Below are 25,082 nucleotides of genomic sequence, written 5' to 3'. Positions count from 1 at the left end.
GTTTTTAGTTTGGTTAGGGGGTGGTGGGGATTATTGTGGAGGGTTTTGTTTGGTTGGTTTTTATGGAATCTAGTGTGAGGAAGTTAGTCTCTCACCAGATTTATGAACTGGGGAGTAAGAGATGCTAGCCATATTTAAAAATTGTTCCAGAGTCAAGCTGTTAAATTTTGAAATTTGGACCCCAGTTGCTTGTGATAATATTTTTTTTTTTTTTTTTTTTTAAATCTAATATTTGAACTGGGACTTTGCTTTCACTGTCTGAAGAGTGGCTTTTAAAAAGTGGTTTGTTTCTGCAGCAGGCATTGCCAGTAGACCTGAGCAGCAGCGGTATCAGAAGTCACGGGAGCGGCGCTTTCCACGGAACGTCGGCTTTTGACCCGTGCTGTCCCGGCTCTTCGTCACGCACGACGCTCTACGGGCACCAGGCGGGCGCTGGGCCCAGCCAGGCGCTGGCCATAGACGGGTACGGCTCGGGCATCGTGGCACAGCCGCAGCCACAGCCGCCCCAGGCCTCGCTCTCGTCCTGCCGCCACTACATGCATTCTCCTTGTGAGTACTGCTGGCACGCTGCCCTGGCAGCAGGGGAACGCTCCTGCCTGCTTGCATTCATCCTAGAGCTGGCCTAGGAAAACGCAGATTAAGAAATAATTAACATTTAGGGGGTTTGAACAGGACCAAGGTAAAGTTAAATTATGGGTGATCATAATAACAATGAGACTTCAAAACTGTATTTATCATGAAAATATTTTTCATCTCCTTTGTATTCTAGTACTGTTTTTTTATTTCATTTCCCTTGGTTGGTCCCTTGTCCCTTCCCCCCAGGGAGATCTGCTTTAGCAGAATCATTTGTTTGATTGTGATTTCTTTTTTTGGGGTTTTATTGTCTCTATAAATTAGTGAACCTGGAAAAAAGGGGATTGAACTTTTAAAAATTAAACAACAAATGTAAAGTAATATTGGAAGGGGATTCTGTTCTGCTACTTCTCCCCCATGAGACCCCCCTGGAATAGCGCTTCAGGTTTGGGCTCCTCAGCACAGGAAGGGCAGGCCTGATGGAGTGAGTCTGTGGAGCACTGTGAAGGTGCTCAGGGGGCTGGAGCACCTCTTCTCCAAGGACAGGCTAAGAGAGTTGGAACTGTTCTACCTGCCTAACAGAAGGCTCTGGGGAGACCTTACAGCACCTTCCAGTGCCTAAAGGAGCTTTAAGAGAGCTGAAGTGGGACCTTTGACAAGGGAATGTGGTTAAAACAAGGGGCAGTGGCTTTAAGCTGGAAGAGTGTAGATTTAGTTCAGAATTAAGGAAGAAATCCTGCCCTGTGAGGATGGTGAGGCTCTGGTACAGCTTGCCTGGAGAGGCTCCGTTTCTCCATTCCCTGGAAGTGTTCAGGGCCAGGCTGGACGTGGCTTGGAGCAGCCATGTCTACTTGAAGGTGTTGGTGTCCATGGCAGGGGCTTGGAACAAGGTGATCTTTGAAGTCCCTTCCAACCCACACCTTTCTATACCTTTTCTAGCTGGTATCACGCAGATTTTTTTTTTTTAATTTTTTTTTTTTGCCAGTATTGGAAAACAATGCTTTTGGCTGCAGGTATCTTGTAGGGTATATAGCTAGAATCACTTTTTACTTAAAAGTTGCATAAACACATATTCCCATGTTGCCACTGTTCAAACTGATGTAATAATACTGAAACATCTGTGTAAAGATACTCCTTAAAATAAATTTAAGTCAAAACCTGCAACTGTCCAAATTAAAAGTACCTGATGTTTTCATTGCAGATGCTTCCTTGACCAGACCTCTTCACCATCAAGCTTCTGCATGTCCTCACTCTCATGGAAATCCTCCTCCACAGCCACAACCTCCACCTCAAGTGGATTATGTTATCCCTCATCCAGTGCATCCCTTCCATCCTTCAATCTCCTCTCATGCATCTTCTCATCCTGTTCCACCTCCACCACCAACTCATCCCTTAGCCAATGCAGCTGCTCCAATACCACAGCATCTCCCTGCAACACACCAGCCAATATCCCACCACATCCCTGCTACAGCACCTCCAGCACAGAGGCTACATCCTCATGAAGTGATCCAGAGGATGGAGGTCCAGAGAAGAAGAATGATGCAACACCCAACGTATGTCACAAATGTACTCAGAACAATATCTAAACATGTAATTCATTTCCCTCAGGTTTCTAAAATGTTGCATGTGAATCTCAAACTGTTAAGTGCATGGTTAGGAACTGTTAGTGTTAAACCATGGTAAGAGGTGTCTTTACAAATCACCACAGTCACGCGAGCGTTAGGACTGACCCTGCTCCGTTACATCTCTCAGTAATGGCTCCAGGTAAGGCATGAAGGGGTATGGAAGATAAGGGGAGCTTGTTTCTCTTGCCCATTACTCTGGATAACAAACAGGAATTCCTTTTCAAGCTAGACAGCTTGGAGAGTACATCATAAACTCTGGTCAAATGTCTCTTGACAGCATGTTTTGCCTTGTTGATGTAGTTATGTCTTTTTATATAACCAATACTTTAAAATAAAATGAACAAATTATCATAAGGGACCATATACCATGGGTGTAATTCAGGTTAGATACTTACATATCTTTACTATGCCTTTTGCTTTAGAAGAGGAGACTGAGAAGGTGATCAGTGTTGAAATGTAGCTACTTAGACATGCTACTGTTGTTCCTTAACTAGATTTTTGATACTAATATAAACAGAGAGCTTCATATTTGCAGGGTAGCTGAAGTTGTTTTAATTCTGGAAGCAGTGTGTTTAAGTTAATTTCAAGAATGAACTCTGTAGTTGCTGTTCCTAACTTTGTTATACAAATTTGCCTCATAATTAACTTGTAACTCATTTAGAAGTTAATGCTTAAAGAGAATTCTGCTTTAACTGCAACTTTTGAGGCAGTTTCCAGGTTAAATGTCTATAGGCAGTAACTGCCCACAAATGATAGAGAAGCCAGTGGCTGTGAGACAGCAAGGTAGCATTTTAGGGAAAAATAATAGTGCTAGCTATCTTATCAGATCTGGACATCTTCCAGTAGTCTGGGGATTGGAGTTGTGAATATTGACAATTCTGCAGCTTAGTGAATTTGTATAGAAATATGAATATGTACAGGAAATTGTAGGTAAATGTTGATATTCAGGGTCTTCCTTGACATTATCTGAAGTCACCGGTCCCAGACCAGACAATGCCAGTTTGCTCAGTGGTGTTTCTCCTCTTGTAGTTTGGTTTGTAACCATATGGAATTGTTCTGCCCTTGGTTTGTTGTTTTTTTTTTAACCCCTCAAATTATGTGCAAAATCAGTCTTATAGGTGTCTTGGTGCAGCCTCCTATAAATCAGATTGTACTCTGACAACCATAAACTGATGTGTCTTGCTCTCTTACTGAATACTGACTTGAGGCTGCCAGCAGGCTTGCAGTTCCTTCAGTTCTGTGTCCTGAAATACAGAAGTGTTCTTAACATGTTGTTTTGTCCTTCATTTCTACAAATAACCTAAGGAATAATGGTCTGGTTTGTATCCTTCCTGTCCAACAGTATAGTGCCTTTTCAGGATTGGGAGTAGAGAATGGTTAGAGTCCTCTTCTCACTGTCGTGTATCAAGGTACAGAGAATCTGTATAACATGTGGGTTTTCTGTTTTATTTTTTGTCTAATTACCCACCCATAAAGATTGTGGGATGGACAGCCTAGGAGTTTTACATTTATACATGATTTCTATAATTAGAAATTATGGATTAAGACTCTTTTTATGGAAAATAAGTCTACATGATGTTCAGGTTTCATGAAACTGTGGAAGTTGTTTTGCTGTTTTTTGGGTTTTTTTTAATTAAATTGTGTTCTTCCAGATGTTTTCCCCATAGTTACTTGATAAGGTGAAGGGAAGTGAGACTACAAGTCTGTTCTGCTGATAGGTCTGTTCCCATCTTAGTCTGTACCACTGCAAAAAATGAGCAGTTACCACATAAATTATGCAAGCTTGACAGATTTCTCTGGAGAAGTGTCACTTCACAGTGATTAGAATAGTTTGCTGTTGAGTACATTTTTGCTTCTCTAGATATGTAAATTTACAAAATGTCTGGTCTACTTTGTCAGGTAGTTTAAGGTGGTACTGAACCTGGAAAATGTATACTGTTTTTGATAAAATCTAAGTTTTTAGTTTGAATAATAAGCCATCCTTTCTGCATTGAGAGCAATGGAAAGAAAAATCCTAATCCATTTCTTTCTGTGGTAAAGCAGGTAAAGTGGGGAGTGGGAAAGTAAAAGTAATCAGTAGGAGTTAAGTCTTTTTTCAAATCCATGGTTGTTCTATACCAGCTGGCATGGATAAAACTGTGGGCCCTGTTTACCTGAGCTATGATGCAAGTGTGTTTCAAGGAAAATGTCCTCTGAGTAGTGAGTGAAGTTTGCTCTAATTACTTTTGGTGGTATAATTTTACTAGAAATCTGCAGCAGAGCTGTGGATGACACTGAATCTGAGCATGACTGTCGTGCAGCCCTCCCTTTCCTACCTGCCCTTTGAGGTTAGGATGAAACACTTTCTCAGTCTCTGTAGTCATGTCTGCCAAGTGAAGGGCAGGTCACTGTAGTTGAAGCTGGCTTCGGTTTTGAATATGAAATCTGTGTTAAAATTAATTTGTAATATATATCTAAAGTAGAAATTAAAATACTCCATGGTGAGTGTCTTATTTTAAAGGCACTGTAGTAGCTCGGGCTGTAATATTTTGATTATGGGTGTTGGTTTCCTCATACTGAAAAGTATATGAAATTAATTGTGGCTGTTCTTTGTTGTTTAGACGCGCTCATGAGCGGCCTCCTCCACATCCTCACAGAATGCATCCCAATTATGGTCATGGGCATCACATCCATGTGCCTCAGACTATGTCTTCCCATCCTCGACAAGCTCCAGAGAGATCTGCCTGGTGAGTCATCAGACACTGTGAGATCTTGGGACTCGGGACAGGAGACCACAATGTGCTGATCACAGTGCTGATAATGCTGGCTGTGTTTTAAAAGCTGCTCCATGTACCTGGAGTTTAAAGTTTGTATATGTAGAGTTGTCTTGATTTTTTTCATGCTAAGTCTTTGCAGCTGTTTTCAAAGTAACTTTTACTTATGATAGAAGGATCCTTGAGCCAAGTTTAAATATGATTAAAAAAAGTTTTACTTAAAACTGTTGTTGTAGCTGCACTGTTTTGTAGGCTTTCCAAAGCAGTGGGATTGTACCTAGAAGGCAAGCTGTTCCTTTACTGTAATGCCACTTTCATTGTGTGTGACAGGGAACTAGGAATTGAAGCTGGTGTGACTGCAGCTACTTACCCTCCAGGGCCCTTGCATCCTCACTTGGCCCACTACCACGCACCTCCTCGACTGCATCACTTGCAAATAGGGGCTCTTCCTCTAATGGTAAGGAGATAGCTTATAGAAAACTATGATCATTGGTCATTTTGATTTTGTTGGTCAGGGAAATAGATGTGTATACATTGCTGCCAAGTGCTTAACTGAAAATATTTCACTGTGTCTGTGTGTGTGTTACTCCCAGTGTGCTTGAGCAGGCCCATTGTGTAGTAAGAGGAAACAGTATAGGGACATCTACATTTCTAACTTCAGCTCTTGTAAAATAAAATATATTTGAATTAAATTGTCACTTGCATTGCAATGCATTGACCCTCTGCATCTGATTTTTAAAGTTCAGATTATTCTTTATTGAGTATTGGATTGCTAAAGGTACCAAATTTCCACCCAAAGCATGAGAGTTAGTACTGAATCTTGCTTTTTAAGGTGTATATGCACACAATTAGAATTCCATCTAGAGATTTGATTATTTTTATTTATATTTATTAATATTATTTTAATATTTATTATATTAAAGATATAATTTATAATTATGTTATTGATTAATATTTATTATTCATCAACATAATTCTTTATGATAAGGTATATAATTTTGTAGCATGAAGTGCTATAATCTGCAGGAAGTGTGAGGGTAAGATTACACATAAGGTTACACATAATTTTTTTAAAATCCACGGTAAAAAACCAAAACAAACCAACATATCTTTACTCCTGTTACAGAGTATTACTTTTGAAAGATGGTTATAGTTTAGTTAAAGTTTTTCTTAAGTTTGTTTAATGAAAATTCACAGAGTAACAAATTTAGTTTGAGTGTATTTAGTGTTTCTGTGTTTAACCCTCTTAAAGTTAGGCAGACGAATAAAAATTGTGAGGTCATCTGTAAATGATTGCTAAAATTATAATTGAAAAAATACCTGCATATCCAATCTTTTCAAAATTTCCTCTGTTAGACTGAATTGACATTTGGGGCTTGAACTGGAAATTTACAACCAAACTGTAGTAACTCTCCAGCCTGGTCTTGCATTGGGTGTTCCTCACTCTTTAACTACCAGATTTGACCAGATGTGATCCTCAAGTATCTCCCTGATGTATGAGCGTTGGTCATTTGTGGGTGCTGCTCACATACTTAGCAGACTTTCAAAAGCAAGCTGTAGAATTTGATATTTAATGTAGCCAATGAGCTTCTTATTGCATAGCTGTCTCCTGTGCATCATCTCTTCAAATTAAGTTTTTCTGCATTCTTCAGTTAGGTGTCTGCTTTTTCAAATGGATGAAAGATGGCTTTACTCTCACATATATTTCATGTGTTGTACTATAACAGGTAATATCAGCTGCTTTAGATTCCCTCCTAATAGTTCAGGGAGCTGTAATTGTGTTAGGAGACAACAAGTTAAAGCTGTGCCTGTTTTATCTCATTTTTTATCAGGGCTAATAAGTCATCTGTGGGATTTACTGCAGTTATCTCTGTGAAGTTTCTAGAAACTTAGGAGTTCAGATGATCCTTACATCCTTACAGTGTCATGAGAAACTTTTAATTGTATTTTAATTTTAATTGTGATATTCCTACAGCTAAAATGTTACATAAGCAAATAGCTGGGACCCCACTCTTATTTGTCTTTTTAGCAGTAGAGTCTAAGAAAGCTATGATAGAGAATGTGCAGAAGTATTTACTGAATGTATGATAAAATATATTTAGGGACTTATGCCCTTCTCCTTGGTTACTGCAGTGTCTAATTGGTAAAAATGGCAGATGAAATAAGGATCTTTAAGTCTACAGAAATTTGTGCAGATGTTATTTTTGGATATTTTATCCTTTTAACAGTAATTAATGAGTGTCTGAGTGAAACTGAAGTTTATTTTGGGTCTTAGTAGACACTGCACTGACAGCATGTGTCATCACAAACAGATTTCTCTAAGCAGCACTTCCTCGAGCGTTTGGGATCTGGTTTGAACCTTGCTGTGATCAGATCGAGCACAATGGCTTTGAATTTGTTTGGAATCTTTGACTAATTTCAAGTGTATTCACACACTAGAAGAACATGAAGGCAGGTTAGAGCTCTGCTAGAAGTTATATATACAATGAGTTCAAAGCATTGCAGATGCCTTTTGATGATTCTACCCCTTCTATGGAAATAAAGTCACGGGTTTTGTTTGTGTGTGTGAGAGTACAGCAGATCTGTCAGCAAAACTTATTTTGAATAGAGAGCAAATAGTCAGTGAAGTTTTTCATCTAACTAACTTGACTGGATTTTAAACAAAAGTGCTGTTTTAGCCAACAGATAATTTGCACCTGCCACCTGTTTTTTTTCTTTGTAACTAGGACTAGGGGTGGGAGAAGAGAGGCTGAACTGTGATTAAAGTCCCTCTGGAAAGCTGTTAATGTTCTAAGCAGTACTTTCTTTTTCAATTACTAAATAGAGATTTCATGAGTCATATTTTTGATGCAGATATCATAAACTATTCCTTTTTTTGAGAGGGGTTTGTCTTTTAAAGTAACTGATGCAGTCCATCAACTAAGAATTTCATTAATATTGAATCCACTTTGTGGCTTGCAGCACCATTGGCAGTGTGCTTTTTTTTATGTGGAGTACTGAAACCCCTTCAAATTAGCACCAGACTGTAAAGGACATAATGGATTATTTGGGCTTTAATTACATTAGTACTCTGTAGCAGTTTCTGACTTTAATTAGATGCAGATAACCAAATCTTCATCTACTCAGTGCTGGAATGCAGACTGCAGTTTTAATCCTTAAGGAGACAAAATGATAAAGATATGTGGGGGAAGATAATCAGTGTTCAGCAGCTTTGACAGTCCAAATAGACAGTTGGGGAAACAAAGTCTCCTTTTCCACTAGTTTAGTTGAAGAGACTTCTACCTGTTGGAAGTGTTGTTTCAGGAGGAGTACTAGGCTAAAAGGAGTTAGGAACAGCATTCTTCATATCTATGTATCCAAGGTCAGGCTGCTTCCCTCGATTTAATATAATTATTTTGTGATCATGGCTTAGACTTTGTGTTTGTTAATGTTTTAAGGCTATGTATGTGCTGAAGGAAGAGCTATTGAATGCAATCCTTTCTGGACAAATACCCATTCTGCTAACTGATCATTTTTAGGGAGACTCAAGTGAAGATCAAGGCATGACATAACTAATGGAACATTAGACAAGAAGGATGCAGGACACAAAGGCTTTTTATCTATTCCTCTGTCCTTCTCTGATGCCAGTGTTTCTTGTTAGATACCACTTGTATTTCTGTTTACTCTGGATTCCTTTGGCTGCTCTTTGGCACTGCTAATGAAAGGCTTTTTGGCTTGGGGTTCTAGCACTGTTTATGACATCAGGGTGGGCAGGATGGTAATTTCTGTAATTTACTATGGGATATTGTGTCCCAGACTCTTGACTCCAGCTTCTTCTGCCCTTTTGAATAATGCCCTGTTGAATGTGAACATCAGGTGTGAGGAATGGTGGGGGAATTATTTGTACTTTGTAGTTTGCTAGGTATTGTGTAAACAATCTCTCTAGAGTTGAAGCAAGCCTTGAGAAGACTCCTTAATTTATCTGTGAACCTGCAGCTTCTCAGTCTGAGGGAGATCTTTGGATCATATTTTTTTAAAAAAAACCCAAAACCACAAACAAACAAAAAACCCAGAACAACAACAAAAACCCCAAACACACTTAAAGTTTCTTCTGGTACCTTAATCTCTCTCAGGTATTTCACATCCAACTTTCAATATGCTGTGCCCCCTTTTTCTTCTCTTGCAGAGCCTTAAGGTTTTGTTCCTTTACCTGTGGATTGATTCAGAATGTTTGAGGCTGTCGCACTTAATTGTGAAAATCCTTAGGGATTTGGAGGAGTAAGCCAGTAGGTCCCAGCACGTTATGGTAGTTGTGTGCTGGTTGGAATAATATTGCTCAGAGTGTAATCATACAGGTGTCACCACTCTGAGAGGTGCAGCTGTTCTGTGCCCCAAAAGCCAGAAAGTTTCTGTATATACCTGAGCACTTAAGGCTGTAACTTGATGTACTAAGAGTAGTTCAAGATGAACCTCAGGTTTGAAATAGCCTTGATTAGCTGCATCAAATAGAATTGCAGTTTTAAGACAAGCCTTCTAGTTTTTTTTCTTAATATAAACACGAATTGTTCTTTGTTTATTTGTGGAATAAAAGCTATTGAAGAGCATTCATTTTATGTTCCCCTAAGACACAGGTACCATTGGGTTTTATCTGTTCAGCAGATGGATACTTTTGTGTTCCTTCACTCAATGATTTTCTATGAAAACTTCAGCTTTTCTCTGTTTATATTTGGCTTAAGACATTAAATGGTGAGCTTTACTTCTTTTTGTGTATTGCTAGTAGCTGAACAGTTAGTTAACTGAAAAGGCTTACACTGGGGATTTATTCTGGTACATATGAATTCATGCTTGATGTGAACCACAGAGGCTGGGGTGGACAAGATAATCAGTACCATATGGGGCAGGAGTCTCTCCACTGATTGGCAACTGAAAAGCAGAAAGATCCTGCAAAGATAGAGTATTTAAAGGAGAGAGTAGCAAGAAAGAAAGCCTTCCCTGCAGGTTAGATGTTTCAAACTGTTGAGAATGTTTGTGTTGTAAATGGTTCAGACTTAGCCTTGAACTATTTTGGTTTCTGCAGATTTTTGTGGTCATGGAAAGTATCAATAGGACGTGCAAAACAAGAAACAAATGATAACCTCTGCAGTTCTTGGCAGACTTGTGCTGGACTTTTCAGGTCCAGAATATATTGCTTTAAAGTATATATTTTAATTTGACTGTGCCCAAAAGAGAGTATACAAATAGTTAGTACTGACTGGCATTGCCTTTAACTGCTTACACTCTTCATTAGCTTTAATCTTTTCCTTTTTTCTTACATTCTATATGAAATCTTAGTGAAAGCTAACTTCCACTTGTCTGTGAAGCTCTTCAAGAGAGCTGAAATCTTTCTGCATTTGAAGCTTGGTGGTAACTGTCAAAGGGATTTTAGTAAGACTGTTCTTGGTTGTTTGTTATTGACAGTTCTCTCTTGCAAGTCTTTTATCCATCTTGTAGTCACAAATGTACTTAATTAAAATTTTGCTGTGTTAGCAGATTGCTAATTCTGCAGGTGTGAAGGAACTGTTTTATTTTTTTTTTGTTCTTAGAGATGTTTTTTTCAGAGTACAATTTAACTGACCAGAAATGAGAGCTGTGCTCTCAGGGTATTTTATAAGAGCCTGTATACATAATGTGTGTTCAGGTAATTTTGCAGAGGTGTTATGCCATCCCCATCAGGATAACATGAAGGTTTATTAGCATGAAAAGATATTGTCCTGCACAACATTTCTCTTCTCTTGAATTCAGAAGTTTGTTGTGATATGTACTCTGAATGATTTTTGGGTTTGTACTGTTAAAATTAAATTTAGTAGGTTTCTTAGTCTCCAAATAGAAGACCTATCCAGGTGCATGTCTCTGCAGTGGGTAAACTGACTGCTGAGGCAATTGGAACTGTAATTATGGAATTACAGCAATACATCTGTGACTTTTGTAATGATGCAATATCTACACTATCAGATGATTTGTTTTCCAAAAGACTGATTTCAAATCCTGGTCAGTAAGAAGCAGGCATTGACTATCACTTCTGAGACTTGGGTTAAGTTTTTCCAGAAGTTCCCTTCTTGAGTGGTGGCCATTGATTCCAAATTTTGTAATACACAATAAAATTTTCCAAATTATGCCAGAAAGGTTTATGCCTAGTGAAAACCTGGCACAGTAAGTATGTTCTTAGTGTGAGTGAACGACCTAGTTCTTTAAATGCATTTTCTGTGATTGGGAGCTGAAGTAGAATTACACACTAAAATGAAGAAAAAAATCATAAAACAGTGATTATCTGAGATGTCTTACAAATCAGCATATTTTTAATCTGTTCCCCCAACAGCCACAGTTTATGTTGTCAAACAGTAAGACCTATGATACCAACAAATACTACTTACATTAAGTGTTTCAATATGTACATGAATATACATCTTTGGTTTCTATTACTCTAGTTTGTTAACATTTAAGACCATATTGTGGCTGTATTTGTGGTGGATGTTGGCACTGCATTCTCATTTAACAAGCACCATGCAAACTGCTTTAAAATAATCAGATTCTGCCTTTCTTTTGCAGAAAAAAAAAATATTTAGGACAGAGGAATCTTTTCTTTCCCTGTCAGCTTTTAGTTGCAAGACTGGATTTGAAAACTGTAAAAAGGCAGTTGGTCTCTTATTTGATATGGGTAGCTCTGTCTAGGCCTGTGCTTTTTCCACAATGCATTCAATGAGTTTTACACCTTTATATATGTTAAATTTGGAAGTGTCTGATTGGAAAGAAGAGCATCACATGAATATGTGACTTCATGAATAGTATCTGGGATATCTGATCTGTGAAAAGCCTTGTGAGATTAATATTGAGCTGTCATATACAGTAGCAGACATTATCAGGTGATAGCACAGAAAAGATGGTACTCAAGTGTTTCCAAGTGAATTGCTGCTTACAGTCTTCCTGTCAGTGTGCTGTGGGATTAAGTAAACCAAATCTGGCAGTCATTTTGGGGTTTTTTCACCTGTTCATTAAAAATTGCTATTGGGATGTTTCTGACGAAAAGTCAAGACCATTATTCACTCATCTTGGTGGGGTAAAAAAAGGAAAGCAGTAGCCCTGCTGTGGAGGTGGTGTCTGCTATATTTACTGTCCTTCAGCTTTGCTCTGTGAAAAGTGCTGTGCTTGAAGGGCCTGTGGGATATAGCACTGGACACTGGTCTTTTGTTCACTGCTTTTATCTCTTACTGTGCCAGGAGGTTTAGTGGACGCTTGAATATAGAGTATAAGTAGAGTTAACTGTGACTTCAGATGCAAGTTTTGAGTGTTAATTTTTATCAGCCTCTAAATTTAAAGTGTGCCTGAAGCTGTTCAGTTGTTTTGAGTTAGATAAGAGTATCAGCTGCTTTTTCCAGACTGAGTTTTTTAGCCTTGTTTCTTCTGTGGTACCAAAAGCTTGTATTTGAGAATCTGTAGTGAGTCCTTTTCATAACTTCATGTGTAGCTGTTAGGTGTTCTGTTTACAAAAATAGGTAGATATTTATGGTGGTTTATATAATGTAGGTTGAGATTTTTAGACTTGGGAACTGTAATGCAGATGTGGAGAGATTACAGGAGAGGATCTAGTCTCACTTCTGGTTTTGCTTCTGGTTATGTATAGATGTGTCAGAGTGGTGTTTGTGTTGTCCTGTCAGTTGGAATTGTATGCTCAGGCTGAGGAATATAAAAAGTGATTCAATGAAAGCAAGAGGAACTTAAATTTTTCAGAGTGAACAGTAAAATACTGAAGCTGTTCTGAATAGGTTTAACTTAACGTCTGCTGTTTGAATAGGTACCAGACATGGCGGGCTACCCTCACATCCGTTACATTTCATCGGGATTGGATGGAACATCATTCAGAGGCCCTTTCAGGGGCAATTTTGAGGTTTGTAATAGAATAAAACTAGATATATGTCAAAATGTGTCATGAGGGAATATGGGGAGGGTGTATGATAGAGCTGGTTCTATATACAGATATAAAAAGAATCATAAAGCAAATACCATTTGCTAACAGAATGCCCTCTGCATTGTGGAGTGGGACAAAAGCATGTTGAAAGGTTGGTCAGGAAAAGGTGCCCTGGACAAAGCAGGTTAGGTGGCAATTACCTGACAGTACATCTTGCTCAGCCCACCAGCCATCAGAAGGACTGAGTAGTCCCAGGACATTCTGGGAGAAGGCAGTGGTGTCTCTGAGTAACTGCCAGGATCCTCCAAGTGAGGCTGAAACTTGGCCACACTAACATTGCTGTCCTGTTGTATAGTGCAGGAACTGAAATGGAGTGAAGGAAAAAACCAGGAGAACATAAAAGGTATCAGATGCAGAGAGTTAATGACCTAGTCCACTGAAAACCTCTTCAGTGACATGTCATGGTTCTAATAAACTCATTGCTGGAGAAAAATAAATCAGTCATTGTATTTCAACTTAAGGAACTTTTTTTTTTTGTCTTCGAAGCCTTAATGACTATTAGAGAGCAAATATTTACATGGCGTATTTTAATTGCCTTTTCCTCATTAGACATAGAAGTATGTGTGGACATACTGATAATCATTCCTAGCTGACAGTCTTTTTTTTTTGTAGTAAGATAGTATTTTAAAATACGAGACTGTGTTGTGTGGGTTTTTCTACAGAAGCCCATCACTTTTCCCACACAACATACTCTTTTTGGAATTGCCTATATTTAATTAATTCGGGAAATAAGAGTTTGTAATTCTGAGAATGAAAATGGGTTAGAATAAAATTAATACTTCCTTGATGTAGCTGAAATAAGTTTTTACACTGTTTATTCATTCATGATTTTTTAGGAGCTAATTCACTTGGAGGAACGACTAGGCAATGTCAATCGTGGAGCAACACAGGGAACTATAGAAAGATGCACATATCCACATAAATACAAAAAGGTGAGGATTTCTCAAATTGTGGCCTGTCTGTAATATTTCCTTGAACTTGTAATAATGTTAATGGTTAGCTTAAGTCTGCAGAAGTGTCAGCTTCAAAGAGGGCATGTTTTCTGTATCTTGGAATTTCAAGGATTGTAAACAAAGCTTACAGTGCCACTTGTTTCACAAGGAAAATTTAAAATTAATTCCTTAGATAAAGAGCTACTGTGATGTGATAAACAGAAGTGGTTTGATATGATTAACTTGTCCAGTAGTTACAAGTAGTCCTGTGAGTAGTGAAATAACTGCTGGTAATAGGAAATAACAGACCTCAGTGATAGCTCACAAACTAAAGCTTTATGTTTGTAGTAAACAGTTCATGGTACTTGCCTGCTTGGTCTGTATCAATTTAACCTTTACTTTGAACACATGGTGATGACTAGAACACCAGGAGGTTTTTAACTGGGGTATACACAGTTTTGACAACTGAGGTTGTCCCTCAGTTGGAGTTGTCTATGATAATATACAATCCCATCCACGTGACACTGTCATACTTGATAAACAGTGACAAGACATTCGGTTGAAAGGATTTTTTTTTGCCTCCACATCAATGAAATTGAAGATATTTAAACACAGACAATAAGTATAAGGACTGGTTGCAGCACTATGGAATTAATAGTCCAGTAGACTTGTGTAATTAACTACAGTTAAATCTGAAATGTTTTGGGTTTTTCTCCAGGTTCTGGTTTTTGATTCATTTTGGTTCAAATACATTTTAATAAGTATTACAAAATGTTTTCAAAGAAATATGTGTTGAATATGTATCAAAAACAGATTTTACTCAGTTTGTCAATAATGTCATCTCTACTAATAAGGTAACAACTGATTGGTTCTCACAGAGGAAACTGCACTGCAAACAAGATGGGGAGGAAGGAACAGAAGAAGACACAGAGGAAAAGTGCACCATCTGTTTGTCTATATTGGAGGAAGGTGAAGATGTCAGGTAAATAACACTGAGTATCAGATATAATGTTAATGTTCTGGCTTTGACACCATACTTGAATCTGGTGCACTGCTGTGCAGTACTGGTTAGGTTAACAGTTACAGTTGACTACTGTCATTGAACCGATACAATAAGAGAAGTTGCAGTTGAAAATAAACATTGTTCAGTCTGTATTGTTGTTAGGTAAGAGTGTAGGTAATTGTATCACAGTCTTCCATCATTTGACTGCCTGTATTATAGTGTGGGCCCAAGCTGATGCCCTGAATTAGTCAGGACTGTCAGTGTTTCTGGAGTGATGCTGCGTAAACTCCAACAGGTTTAAATCAGTTTAATACAGCAGAAGCCAGTTGATTCTTTACTTCATTGCCCATATCTCTTTCTTTTTGGAGCTAGACAGAATGCATGTGCAACTGGAAAGGCTATGAGACCTTTGGGAAAATAGACCTCAGTAGCAAAGCTGACTTTGTGTTTTTTCCAATGGGTTTGTTGATCTGGAAATGCTTTGTTAACACATGTTTTTGTGTTCTGATGACAGGCGCCTGCCATGTATGCACCTTTTCCACCAAGTATGTGTAGATCAGTGGTTGATTACTAACAAGAAGTGCCCCATTTGCAGAGTGGACATTGAGGCTCAGCTGCCTAGTGAAAGTTGACACTGCTTTCCAGAACTCTTGTCCTTCTTCTTGCTCCCTCTCATCCTTCCTGGTACTGCAGTCAACCAAAGATGGCATGACTTACCTGCGCAGATTTGGAAGCATTGAACCCAGAGTGCTGGCTCTGCTATATGGTACAACTAATGCTAGACCTACAGTTTATATAGAAGACAGTTGAGTTTCAGTGTATTTATAAATTTGTTTGTTTGTTTTACATTTTTTTCTTTAAATTCATTACTGTATTTTTGCATGGTTCCTTGTATTGCATTTGTTTGCACATATTATGGGCTTTGTGACCCCAGACTTGCAGGCGAGATTAGCTGCTTTAGTAAGTAGAATTGTGTGGTCTCTTTTTTGGTTTGTTTTACGTAGTATCAAGCTTTGAAAGTATGATTTCACTCATTACTAACCTTGAATTCCTTAATTTAATCGATCATATATATTTTAGTTTAAATGTATAAAGATCATCTAGAAAAGGATAATATTATGTATTGAGACATTCCTTAATTAGGAAAAAATGGCTGCTGTATATTTACAAGATCAGTTATGAGTCAAATAACATCCTTAATACTGGGAACAGAATATTAATTATATTCAGTTTGACTGATGCATATAGCATACTCATCACCGGAGTTTTTGTCTGATCAGATTTTTGTGTTTGTTTTTAAAATTTCAGCACAATGCAGATATATTTGAATGTCAATATTAAACATTTAGACTGCTGTTCAGATTGTATTTATCATTTTCTTCTATGTCTAGAAATTTGAATCCCTAACTTAAATATATGCTGCTGTGAAACAGCTCTTAGTGAACACTAAATGTTGATTTCAGTTAGCTGGATTGTAGATACTTGCAGATTGAAAGACTTATTAGGGACATGGAAAAAGAGCTTAGAATCTGTTTGGTCTTCTGCTAACTTAAGTTGAAGTATCTGCGCACATTGAGGGTTGGTTTTTTTTGGGGTTTTTTTTTTGGCTGTGTTTTTTTGTTTATATGTTTGGGTTTTGTTGGTTTGTGTTGTTTTTTTTTTAATATAAAACCATTCAATAAGGACTTAAAGCTGCAGGGTTTTTGTTTGGGTTTATATACATTAATTCATAGAATTTCTAAGGATTCCAGGCTTGTCTTGGGATTTTTATTAGGTTTAAAGTTAATAAAGTTAGCTAAATCCACTTGTCTCTTGTTTTTATTTTTCATTAGTAAGTTGAAAGCCTGTAAATTCCTGTAGAAACTCAGACACAAATCATGTGGTTCCCTAGTTTTTGCCTTGATCATAGATTCCCTCTTTATAAATTACCAACAGTCCATCACTGGTTGAAGTATTTTCTATAGTTAAGATTTGCTGCATAATAAAGTATATAGAATTAAGTTATAATGTACTAACATTTTACCTTTGAAGGAGGTTTTAATCCATATCAGGATTCAAGTTGCTCATCAACATTCTTTCATGTCTAATAGATTATAGTTTATTTAAATGTGCTCAACATTGCAAAATGCAAATGTGCAAGAACATTGAGACGGTATTACTGTCACTTTGGAAAAGATGTTCCTTGGGGATCATATATGAACATGTCAATTAGCTTGCATTAAGCCACCTGCTTTGTAAGTGGATTGAATAATAAATACCTTCAGTTTCTCATGTCTTTGTCTTTCATGATCAGATTATGTGTAAAATGGTTTACAGGAAACCTAGAAGATAAACTGTTATGTTTACACTTAAAAATCCATTTATAAATATTACCTTATCTAATTTGATGCCTGTTTCTGTATGGTTAAAGCTGCTTCCCTTTTATTTTATTTTTTTTACCTGTTACTAGTAGCATTTGCAAGAACAGTGTCTATTGCTGGCAATGAACTTCACACCTCTGGCACTGAGGCTTTAAACAGAGAAATTTTATTCTAGCATGTGAGATAAACTGACCTTTTCAAGCTTAATTGCATTGCTAAAACTGAACTTAAAACCACTTTGTGCTTGTATGAGGGGGATATGGGAGAGAAGCAACATGAGTGGACTGCTTCAAAACCTGACTTGGGTTTATACTAAAGCTTCTTCAACATTTTGGCTGTAGGAAACTGAAAGTGACTGCGAAGTTGAAGCTGCATTAATTTATTCATTGCTAAAAATGAATAAAAATAACTGGAAGGACTGAACAGACACTTTGTGTTTTCCAGTGACTGTTGAAAAGAAGTTAATTGACCACTAATGCTTGAAGACTGATGATACTCATTTCTAAAAGTTTCCAAGAAGGTACTTGAGAGATATGGGAAAAACCCCAGGGCCTCTGAAGTAACTGAGACCCTGGGTATGTGATAGAATCTATTTTGGCTTGCTTCCTTACAGGACAAAGAAGCACAGGTTTGGAGGATTTTTTTTTTAATTTTTTTTTTAAGGAATTATTTTATGGGTCTAATTTGAGTGCCTGGTACTAGAGGTATTTTAGTGATCCATTACTTGATTTGTTAATAATAGCTACTGATACTGTCTTGCTTTTAAATGTATGCATAACATTGTAATGTGATGCTGAACACTTAGGTATTTGTCAGGAATCACGGTGTTCTGATCTTAATGCTATTGCAGGGGCTAAGAAGCTGCAGCTTACTTCTGTTCCAGAAGATTGTGACTTAACCATAGTTTAAGGGAAGGAGAAGGAATAGTCTTTTCATTTTGAAAATTTCCACCACTTACTGTGCTTTATATGCTTAGATGCATTGCCTTAAGTTTTCTGCAGCATCTTTGAAGATAAGATTCTCAACAGTATGCATCAAATTACTTTTCATATAAAATTCCATTGTCAAAAGAAATCCTTTTGTATGCAATAAATAAAATGTTAGACTGGTATCATTCAAATGTGTTTCTTTTGCAATTCTTTTCCCCTTCCCTCGTTTTGCTCTTGAAATCTTGATGCGTAGACGGTTTCGTTTACACGTATTAATTACTGCAGGTACTGGCTGAGAAAAACCTCTTAGCTAAGGATCAGCATTTACCTGAAGTTACTTATCCTGCTAAATGGACTTATCTGGAACCTTCAGTGCTAATTTAATTTTTAGAGACTGGAGAAGAATTGTAACTAATTTTTTGTCAGTTTAGGCAGCTACGCTGAGCTTCCCGAATCTCGGGATTCGTTATTAAACGCCCGCTGTCTCCCCTCAGGTGGGCGCGGCCTGGCGGGAGGCGTTTCCCGCTGCGTTCGGGGTTAAACTCGCGGGCCCTGAGCCGAGCCCGGCCCCGCCCTCAGGAGGCGCTGCGGCCCCCGCGCCGCCACCGGAAGCGGCTACAGCCGTTTCCTGCTGGGGCGGGGCCTGCGCAGGCGGACCAATCGGACGCGTGCATCGTACGAAGTTATCCAATAGTAGAGCAGGACGGGGTTTAAAGGGAGCCGCGGCAGCGTGAGGGAGCGGCCGCCGGTTTGGCTGGAGAGCGGAACGGTTCTTTACGGAGCGGCGACAGCGGCCCCCCCTCGTGTCCGTGCCCATGGCGCTGCCGGTGACGCGCCGTGCCCCTGTGAGTACCAACACGGGAGGCGGGCGGGCCGGGGGTCGACAGAGGAGCAGCCCGGGGGGCGAGAGTGAGGCGGCCAAGGGGCTCCGTCGCTCTTTGCCCTCGGGCGGCGCGGGGGCCGCGGGCTGGCCGGGTGGGGCTGGCCGGGTGGGGGGCGGCTCTCGGCGCTCAGACCGGCCGGGGCCCCCCGTACCTGGGCGGGTGGGGCGGCGGCCGGGCCGAGCTGTGGCCCAGCGGTGTCAGGGGGCCCCGGTACGGGCAGCGGCAGGCGCTGCTCCCGCCTCGGCCTGGCCTCGGCTGCCCGCGGCTCCCCCGCGGAACGGGGGGGGGGGGGGGGGGGGGGGGGGGGGGGGAAAAAGGGTTTTTGGGGGGGGGGGGAATGTGGGAGTGGGAAAACTAAAGCTGCTTTAGGGGGAGGTGTAGGAAGGGACTACAGGAGCCTCTATTCTGTGTTGATTGTCTAATGATCTAAACTGAACTCCATGAAAAACGTGAAGCCTGGTGATTTCATTGTTGTGCATAACAAATAATATTAATTTTTGCGTGCATAGTATAGCTTTTTAATTAATATGGCACGTATGTAATAACTTGCTCTAAGCATCCTCTGGGGGGCGCTGCTGCAGTTACAAAGCGTAAAAATAATGGACTTAATAATAGATGAGCAGTCTGACCTTGAAAAATATGAGAGAGGGTGCATTGCTTAATTTTACAACACCATTCAGAAATACAGTGCTCTGATCCTAGAGAGGAGACTTCTTCCTCTGAACATATGTGACTGTTTTGGAAGTAAAAGCTGGTTGTAAGCATGAAGGTACACAGGTGGTAAGTATAATTGAGTCAGGCATTGGAAAGTTGTTGGTCTTTGACTAAAGCTTTTGTAATTTTATCATTTTAGATCACTAGAGGGATGGAGAATGCTGTGTCTGACCTTAGAAGTAAAGCAAAACCCCACGTGACTGGCAAAAGGGCTGCTTTAGAAGAAATAGGAAATAAAGTTGCAACAAGAGGAACACACATATCTAAGGTAAAAGAACACTTAAAATCTCTACACAGGGAGAAGTTGGATTGCTGCTCTGTACTAATAATAAATGTTTTCATGACAGAAAACAGAATGTCCCAAAGCATCTATAAAGCCTGTGAAAGGACCTAGCAAGGTGACAAACGAAATTGTACTGCCCAAAGCTCCAGCTGCTGTAAATCAAGCAAACAAAGAAATTGATGTTCCAAAGGTAGGAAGTGATGATACTGTTCCAGTTTTAAATTTGATTTGCAACTTTGAGCTCTACCTTTACAATAGTTTATCTGTGGCTGCATCTCATTCTTCCCCTGCTGAAAAAGCAAAGCCTCTGTATGGAGGTTTTTGTTTAATGCATGTTATATTTAAAGGCTGGCGTTCAGGTGGCAGAATGAGCTGTTCAAGTACTGGATTAAGTTTCTGCTTTAGCTGGCAATTACTAGAAGATCCTGGGATTCCGTGTTTGTGCGTGTCAGTGGAAACTTGCTGCACTGGAGCCCAAGCTTGATTTCAACTTCTGTCTAAAATTTTATTAGTGGCTGGTGAAACATGGAAACAAAGAAACTTAAACAGTAAATCCATAAGATGTGTTAACAGATATGATCTATTCCTTAGGTTCTGTCTCCTGTCCCTATGGATGTATCAATGCAAGAGGAGGATTTGTGCCAAGCCTTCTCTGACGTGTTGCTTAACAACGTAGAAGACATTGATGCTGATGACTGGGAGAACCCCCAGCTGTGTAGTGACTACGTGAAGGACATCTACCTGTACCTGAGGGAGCTCGAGGTAGGATGCCCCATGGCTGCCCCAGTGTCTCAGGGGGGTTACCTGGCTGCTCACCCTGCTCTCCCCACAGCTGCAGCAGTCGGTTCGCCCACACTACCTGGACGGGAGGATGACCAACGGGCGCATGCGCGCGATTCTGGTGGACTGGCTCGTCCAGGTGCACTTGAGATTCCGCCTCCTGCAGGAGACACTCTACATGTGTGTGGCCATCATGGATCGCTTCTTACAGGTGAGATCTCCTTCAAGTCATGCTCAGTAATTACTCAGTTACCATGTTTGTAAAGGAGTTTGGGATTTTTAGAAATCTAACAATCTACCAAATCTGCTCTGTAAGAGCTGTTACAGTGCAGCATCTTAACTCTGAGGCTGCTTCTTTGAGCCCGTCATTATACAGGCACCTTTGACTAGAGTGAAAACCTTTTTACACTCATTTTACACTGTCATGCTGATATTCTAAACTGATAAATACGAATCTGATTATCTAGAGTTTGACACTTGAGGGCCTGCATTTTTAAATGTCTGTGTTGCAGAGTCATCCAGTACCTCGCAAGAAGCTTCAGCTGGTGGGTGTAACAGCGCTGCTTGTAGCTTCAAAATATGAAGAGATATTGTCTCCTGATGTAGCAGACTTTGTTTACATTACTGACAATGCCTACACCAGTAGTGAAATTAGAGAAATGGAGATGATTATTCTTAAAGAATTAAACTTCGACCTGGGGCGACCTCTTCCAATTCACTTCTTAAGAAGAGCATCAAAAGCTGGGGAGGTGGGTACTTGTCCTCATTATCTAGCACTTTCTTGTGTTGGTAAAGCCTATCAGGATTGCTTCTGGCATTTTTATCTTTGATTCTAGTTCCTCCAGCTTAAATGCTGGATGAAGAAATGCTCAGCTCTGAAACTCCACCGTGTGGAGTAACACAACAATGTCAGCCAACAGTCTTTCACATTTCTATTTACTGAGGCTTGTGTTCTGCCTTAGTTGAAGTAATCTTACTGTTAAGCTCAGAACCCTTGCTTTTAATCATTTTAATCCTGGTGACCAGGATTATTAGTATAACTAGCAGTATTGCAGTTCTTTGTAACTGCTGGTTGCAAATATTGTGTTATTGAAGAATCAAAAGATAAGCTTTCTCTTTGACCCTTTTTTTTTTCTCTACCTCAGTCATTGTATTCAAGTGACTGTCCACTCTTGAGGTGGGCTTTAATTACCTCAGCAGACCACTGGGTAACTGAAATGAGGTTCTCCTTAAGTCACTTTACACCTCCCCTCCCAGTCTGCATTCCAGAAGGAGCATTAGTGTTCCTGGTTGGGCACAGCAGTACCTGATACTGCAGTTTTCTGTTAAGGTCCCTCACTTTTAACTTTGTGTCTAAATTCCAAATGGCTGCTGGTCTTGATTTTTAAAGGAACATGTGTTAGAAAGGAACTAAACTGTAGTAGTAAAGATTTTGCTATTTTTGTTTTTGAACACAATAAGCAATTCTGAGTGATTATGCTAAAGTGAAGTCAAACTGGATTAACGAGCTCTCAACCTTCTAGGCTGATGCTAAGCAACACACTCTAGCAAAATACCTGATGGAGCTGACACTGATAGACTATGACATGGTTCACCATCGGCCTTCAGAGATCGCAGCTGCTGCATTGTGCCTGTCTCAGAAGATTCTGGGACACAACAAGTGGGTGAGTATTTTAATCAAACTCATTGTTCTTCACACAGTGGAATAAGAACCAATAAAAAAGTACTTAAAAACTGTGTTTAGGTTGGCAACAGTGCTGGTGCTGGAATGATGGTTGGAGAGCCTGATGCAATAGTGGCAGGTAGAAAAAGGAATGTACCAGTAAAAACACATTCCTTTGCTGTTTGAATACTGGGGTACAAAAGGATTGTTCTCATGAAAGCATTGAGTTACTGAAGGCTACACTGTAAGTTAAAGTGTAATTTCATAATCCTTGCAGTGCATGTAGCATAATGAAGTTGTAGACCATGAGCAGTGAGTTGTAATTCAGCAGGTAGTTGCTTTTTTTATCCTCTATTCAGTCTAAAGGCATGATCCTTGAAATTGATGTGTTCAGACCTCTATACGTCAGGTTAGTCTGGATCTGTCATTTAAACTGACAGCTACAGTTTCCAGCACTTGAGGCTTAGCCATGAAGCTCAGGGTGTTTGCTGCCTGTAGTGATTGTGCCTCGAGCAGCAATTCCCCCTTCACAAATCTCAAGTTTGTTACTGTTCTGCTGCAGGGTACAAAGCAGCAGTACTACACTGGCTATGCAGAAGACAGTCTCGTGATGACCATGAAACATATGGCAAAGAATGTGGTCAAAGTAAATGAGAAGTTAACCAAATACACTGTAAGTATAACTACTAAAATCCTTTAATATTTTAAAAATAGTTTTGCTGCAATTCGTGGCTCCTTAGGTAGGTAGATACTCTGTATAAAGCATATACTGCTCTGACAAAGCCTGTTGCATTAATGTTAACAGCAAAACCTTTTAGACAAATTGTGCTCTTTATTGCTTTGCAGACTGATTCAGTGCCAGCCTTGTTGGTTTGCTTGTTTTCCAAGCAGGCAGGCAAACTGACCCAAACTTATCTGCGTAAGTAGTTTATGTGTGAAACTTTAGTGTCTCTGTTCTCCACTCTGCAGGCTATCAAGAACAAGTATGCAAGCAGCAAACTACTGACCATCAGCACCATCCCTCAGCTGAACAGTGAAGTCATCAAGGATCTGGCTGCATCGCTCCTGTGAAGCCCTGGGCAGCCAGGACCTGATGGGGTGTGCACTTTGTCTGTCTACTGCTTTTGTACATAGCGTTCCAGTCTCCCAAAGACAGTTCCGACTCATGCAGAAGGTGATATTTTAAATTTACTTTGTAACACAGCTTTCTATCTAAAAATAAAACTCCTTTCTTTTAAATACTGAGTGTGACTCTTTAAGGTACAACCTACACATTTGCAATCTGATGTCCAAGTGGGACATTCGACTAAATAGGTGATTTTTACAACTTGCAATTAAATGAGCTTGATTATTCTCTGTGGTTGCTTCCAGAGAGGATCTCCAAGCTTTATATATTGCATTATATTTATTAACTTATTTTCACTCTTAACATAAAGAGGAGGCAGACAGTGCATATTTTTGTTGTACCTTAAAGAACACTAAATGTGTACTTCATTTCATTTCAGTGCCTTTTTCCAAGAAAGTATACTGGAATTAATTTCTTTTTTTGTAGTTAGGTGCCTTCAAGTTTGGGGAAATATGTAGGCTGGCTTGAACAGGTATTAACCTTGTACATCTTTGCATTTCTGTGTGCTTAAAAAAAGGGAGCTAAGGTAGAAAAATTGGACATCGCCTATAATGCTATCAGCTGTGCAGGGAATACAGGAGTGGAACTGTGGGCATGAGACCATTTGAAAGCAGCTCAGTTCTTGAAACCTTCTCCACTTCCTGAAAAGAGCCCCCTGAGGTTTTTCATTACCTGTTTGTTTGCCCACATTTCCCCCCCACCATCCTAGAGTCAAACTCAGCACAAGGCAGTTCATCTTGTCACTTCCTTGACACTTTGCTTGTCTTTGTTTCTAATCTAAGTGTCAATATCTGTATGCTCAGGGAACACACACATGTAAGTAATGCAACTTTTCTGCCTCACTGTCTCATGTATGTCTCTTTGTTAAATTCATCTTGTATAAGTAATGTTAAATTAGACCTTTTGATAGTCTCCAGGTTATACTGAACTCAGTACCTCCCTTCCATGCCTAGCTCTTCTATGATTGCTCAGCATCTCCTCTTCATGAGTGTGCTGGCTCTGATGTAGAAGGCAAGAACTTGATGCTACAGAACTGACCTAGACCAGAGTGTTCCCCTGTGGGAAGGATGGTAAAGCCACTGGGTTTTATCTCCTCAAGCAGGAGATTTTTCTCTTCCCTGCAATAAGTAAGCCTAGAAACTGCTGCAAATGGTCTTCTGAAAAATGTGCTTCATTCCTTGTGTGGCTATTATTCCTCTGGAGTGAGATCCTCCTTTCTGGCTCCCAGAAACAGCTTCCATAAAAGATGGAGTTTATGTACCTAAGTTAGGCTTAGGCAATGGTTTAGGAGGGAGGGATTTAAGATTTTTAGCTATATTTTAAAGCTTATGCAACTTTTTAATACCAATATCTGCAGGGCTTTTTAACTGCTCTTAACATGAGAGAATGAAATGCACAGCACTTCAGCTGGGCAAAGGGAAAATAATTTGGTTTGGAGTCAAAAAAGGGTTTTTTTCTTTAGAAGTCAGTGTAGTA

The 25,082-nt window shown here is 39.5% G+C and overlaps 2 protein-coding genes across 9 annotated transcripts in view; both read left to right on the top strand.

Moving 5' to 3' along the window:
- RNF111 (ring finger protein 111) overlaps nucleotides 1-18,341 on the top strand; it is a 45,580-nt gene extending 27,239 nt beyond the window's left edge. For 2 of the 8 annotated variants that reach the window (XM_015639093.3, XM_019007943.2), the window contains 8 exons: nucleotides 297-549; nucleotides 1,775-2,126; nucleotides 4,799-4,924; nucleotides 5,282-5,408; nucleotides 12,759-12,851; nucleotides 13,769-13,864; nucleotides 14,719-14,846; nucleotides 15,382-18,341. In XM_015639093.3, coding sequence (XP_015494579.1) covers nucleotides 297-549; nucleotides 1,775-2,126; nucleotides 4,799-4,924; nucleotides 5,282-5,408; nucleotides 12,759-12,851; nucleotides 13,769-13,864; nucleotides 14,719-14,846; nucleotides 15,382-15,499 — 1,293 coding nt within the window. In that variant the 3' untranslated portion in view covers nucleotides 15,500-18,341. The remainder of the gene's footprint in view (nucleotides 1-296; nucleotides 550-1,774; nucleotides 2,127-4,798; nucleotides 4,925-5,281; nucleotides 5,409-12,758; nucleotides 12,852-13,768; nucleotides 13,865-14,718; nucleotides 14,847-15,381) is intronic. The other 6 variants (XM_015639094.3, XM_015639096.2, XM_015639095.2 and 3 more) reach the window with 6 other exon arrangements.
- A 537-nt stretch (nucleotides 18,342-18,878) lies between these two features.
- CCNB2 (cyclin B2) lies at nucleotides 18,879-23,719 on the top strand. The gene is made up of 9 exons (XM_015638511.3): nucleotides 18,879-19,001; nucleotides 19,894-20,022; nucleotides 20,102-20,227; nucleotides 20,629-20,799; nucleotides 20,870-21,028; nucleotides 21,330-21,566; nucleotides 22,341-22,481; nucleotides 23,043-23,153; nucleotides 23,450-23,719. The coding sequence occupies exons 1-9, from the start codon at nucleotides 18,972-18,974 to the stop codon at nucleotides 23,549-23,551; spliced, it is 1,206 nt and encodes a 401-aa protein (XP_015493997.1). The 5' UTR covers nucleotides 18,879-18,971; the 3' UTR covers nucleotides 23,552-23,719.
- Nucleotides 23,720-25,082: the final 1,363 nt, after the last annotated feature.

Source organism: Parus major, chromosome 10 (assembly GCF_001522545.3).
Source record: "Parus major isolate Abel chromosome 10, Parus_major1.1, whole genome shotgun sequence".
Lineage (NCBI taxonomy): Eukaryota > Metazoa > Chordata > Aves > Passeriformes > Paridae > Parus > Parus major.
This window is presented reverse-complemented; position numbering and strand designations above follow the sequence as displayed.

Excerpts from the sequence above, each read along its gene's own strand:
- CCNB2 (XM_015638511.3), top strand. The coding sequence starts at position 18,972 with ATGGCGCTGCCGGTGACGCGCCGTGCCCCT. Across the intron at positions 20,023-20,101 it reads GAGGAACACACATATCTAAG|AAAACAGAATGTCCCAAAGC; the intron begins GTAAAAGAACAC and ends TTTTCATGACAG. Across the intron at positions 20,228-20,628 it reads AAGAAATTGATGTTCCAAAG|GTTCTGTCTCCTGTCCCTAT; the intron begins GTAGGAAGTGAT and ends TCTATTCCTTAG.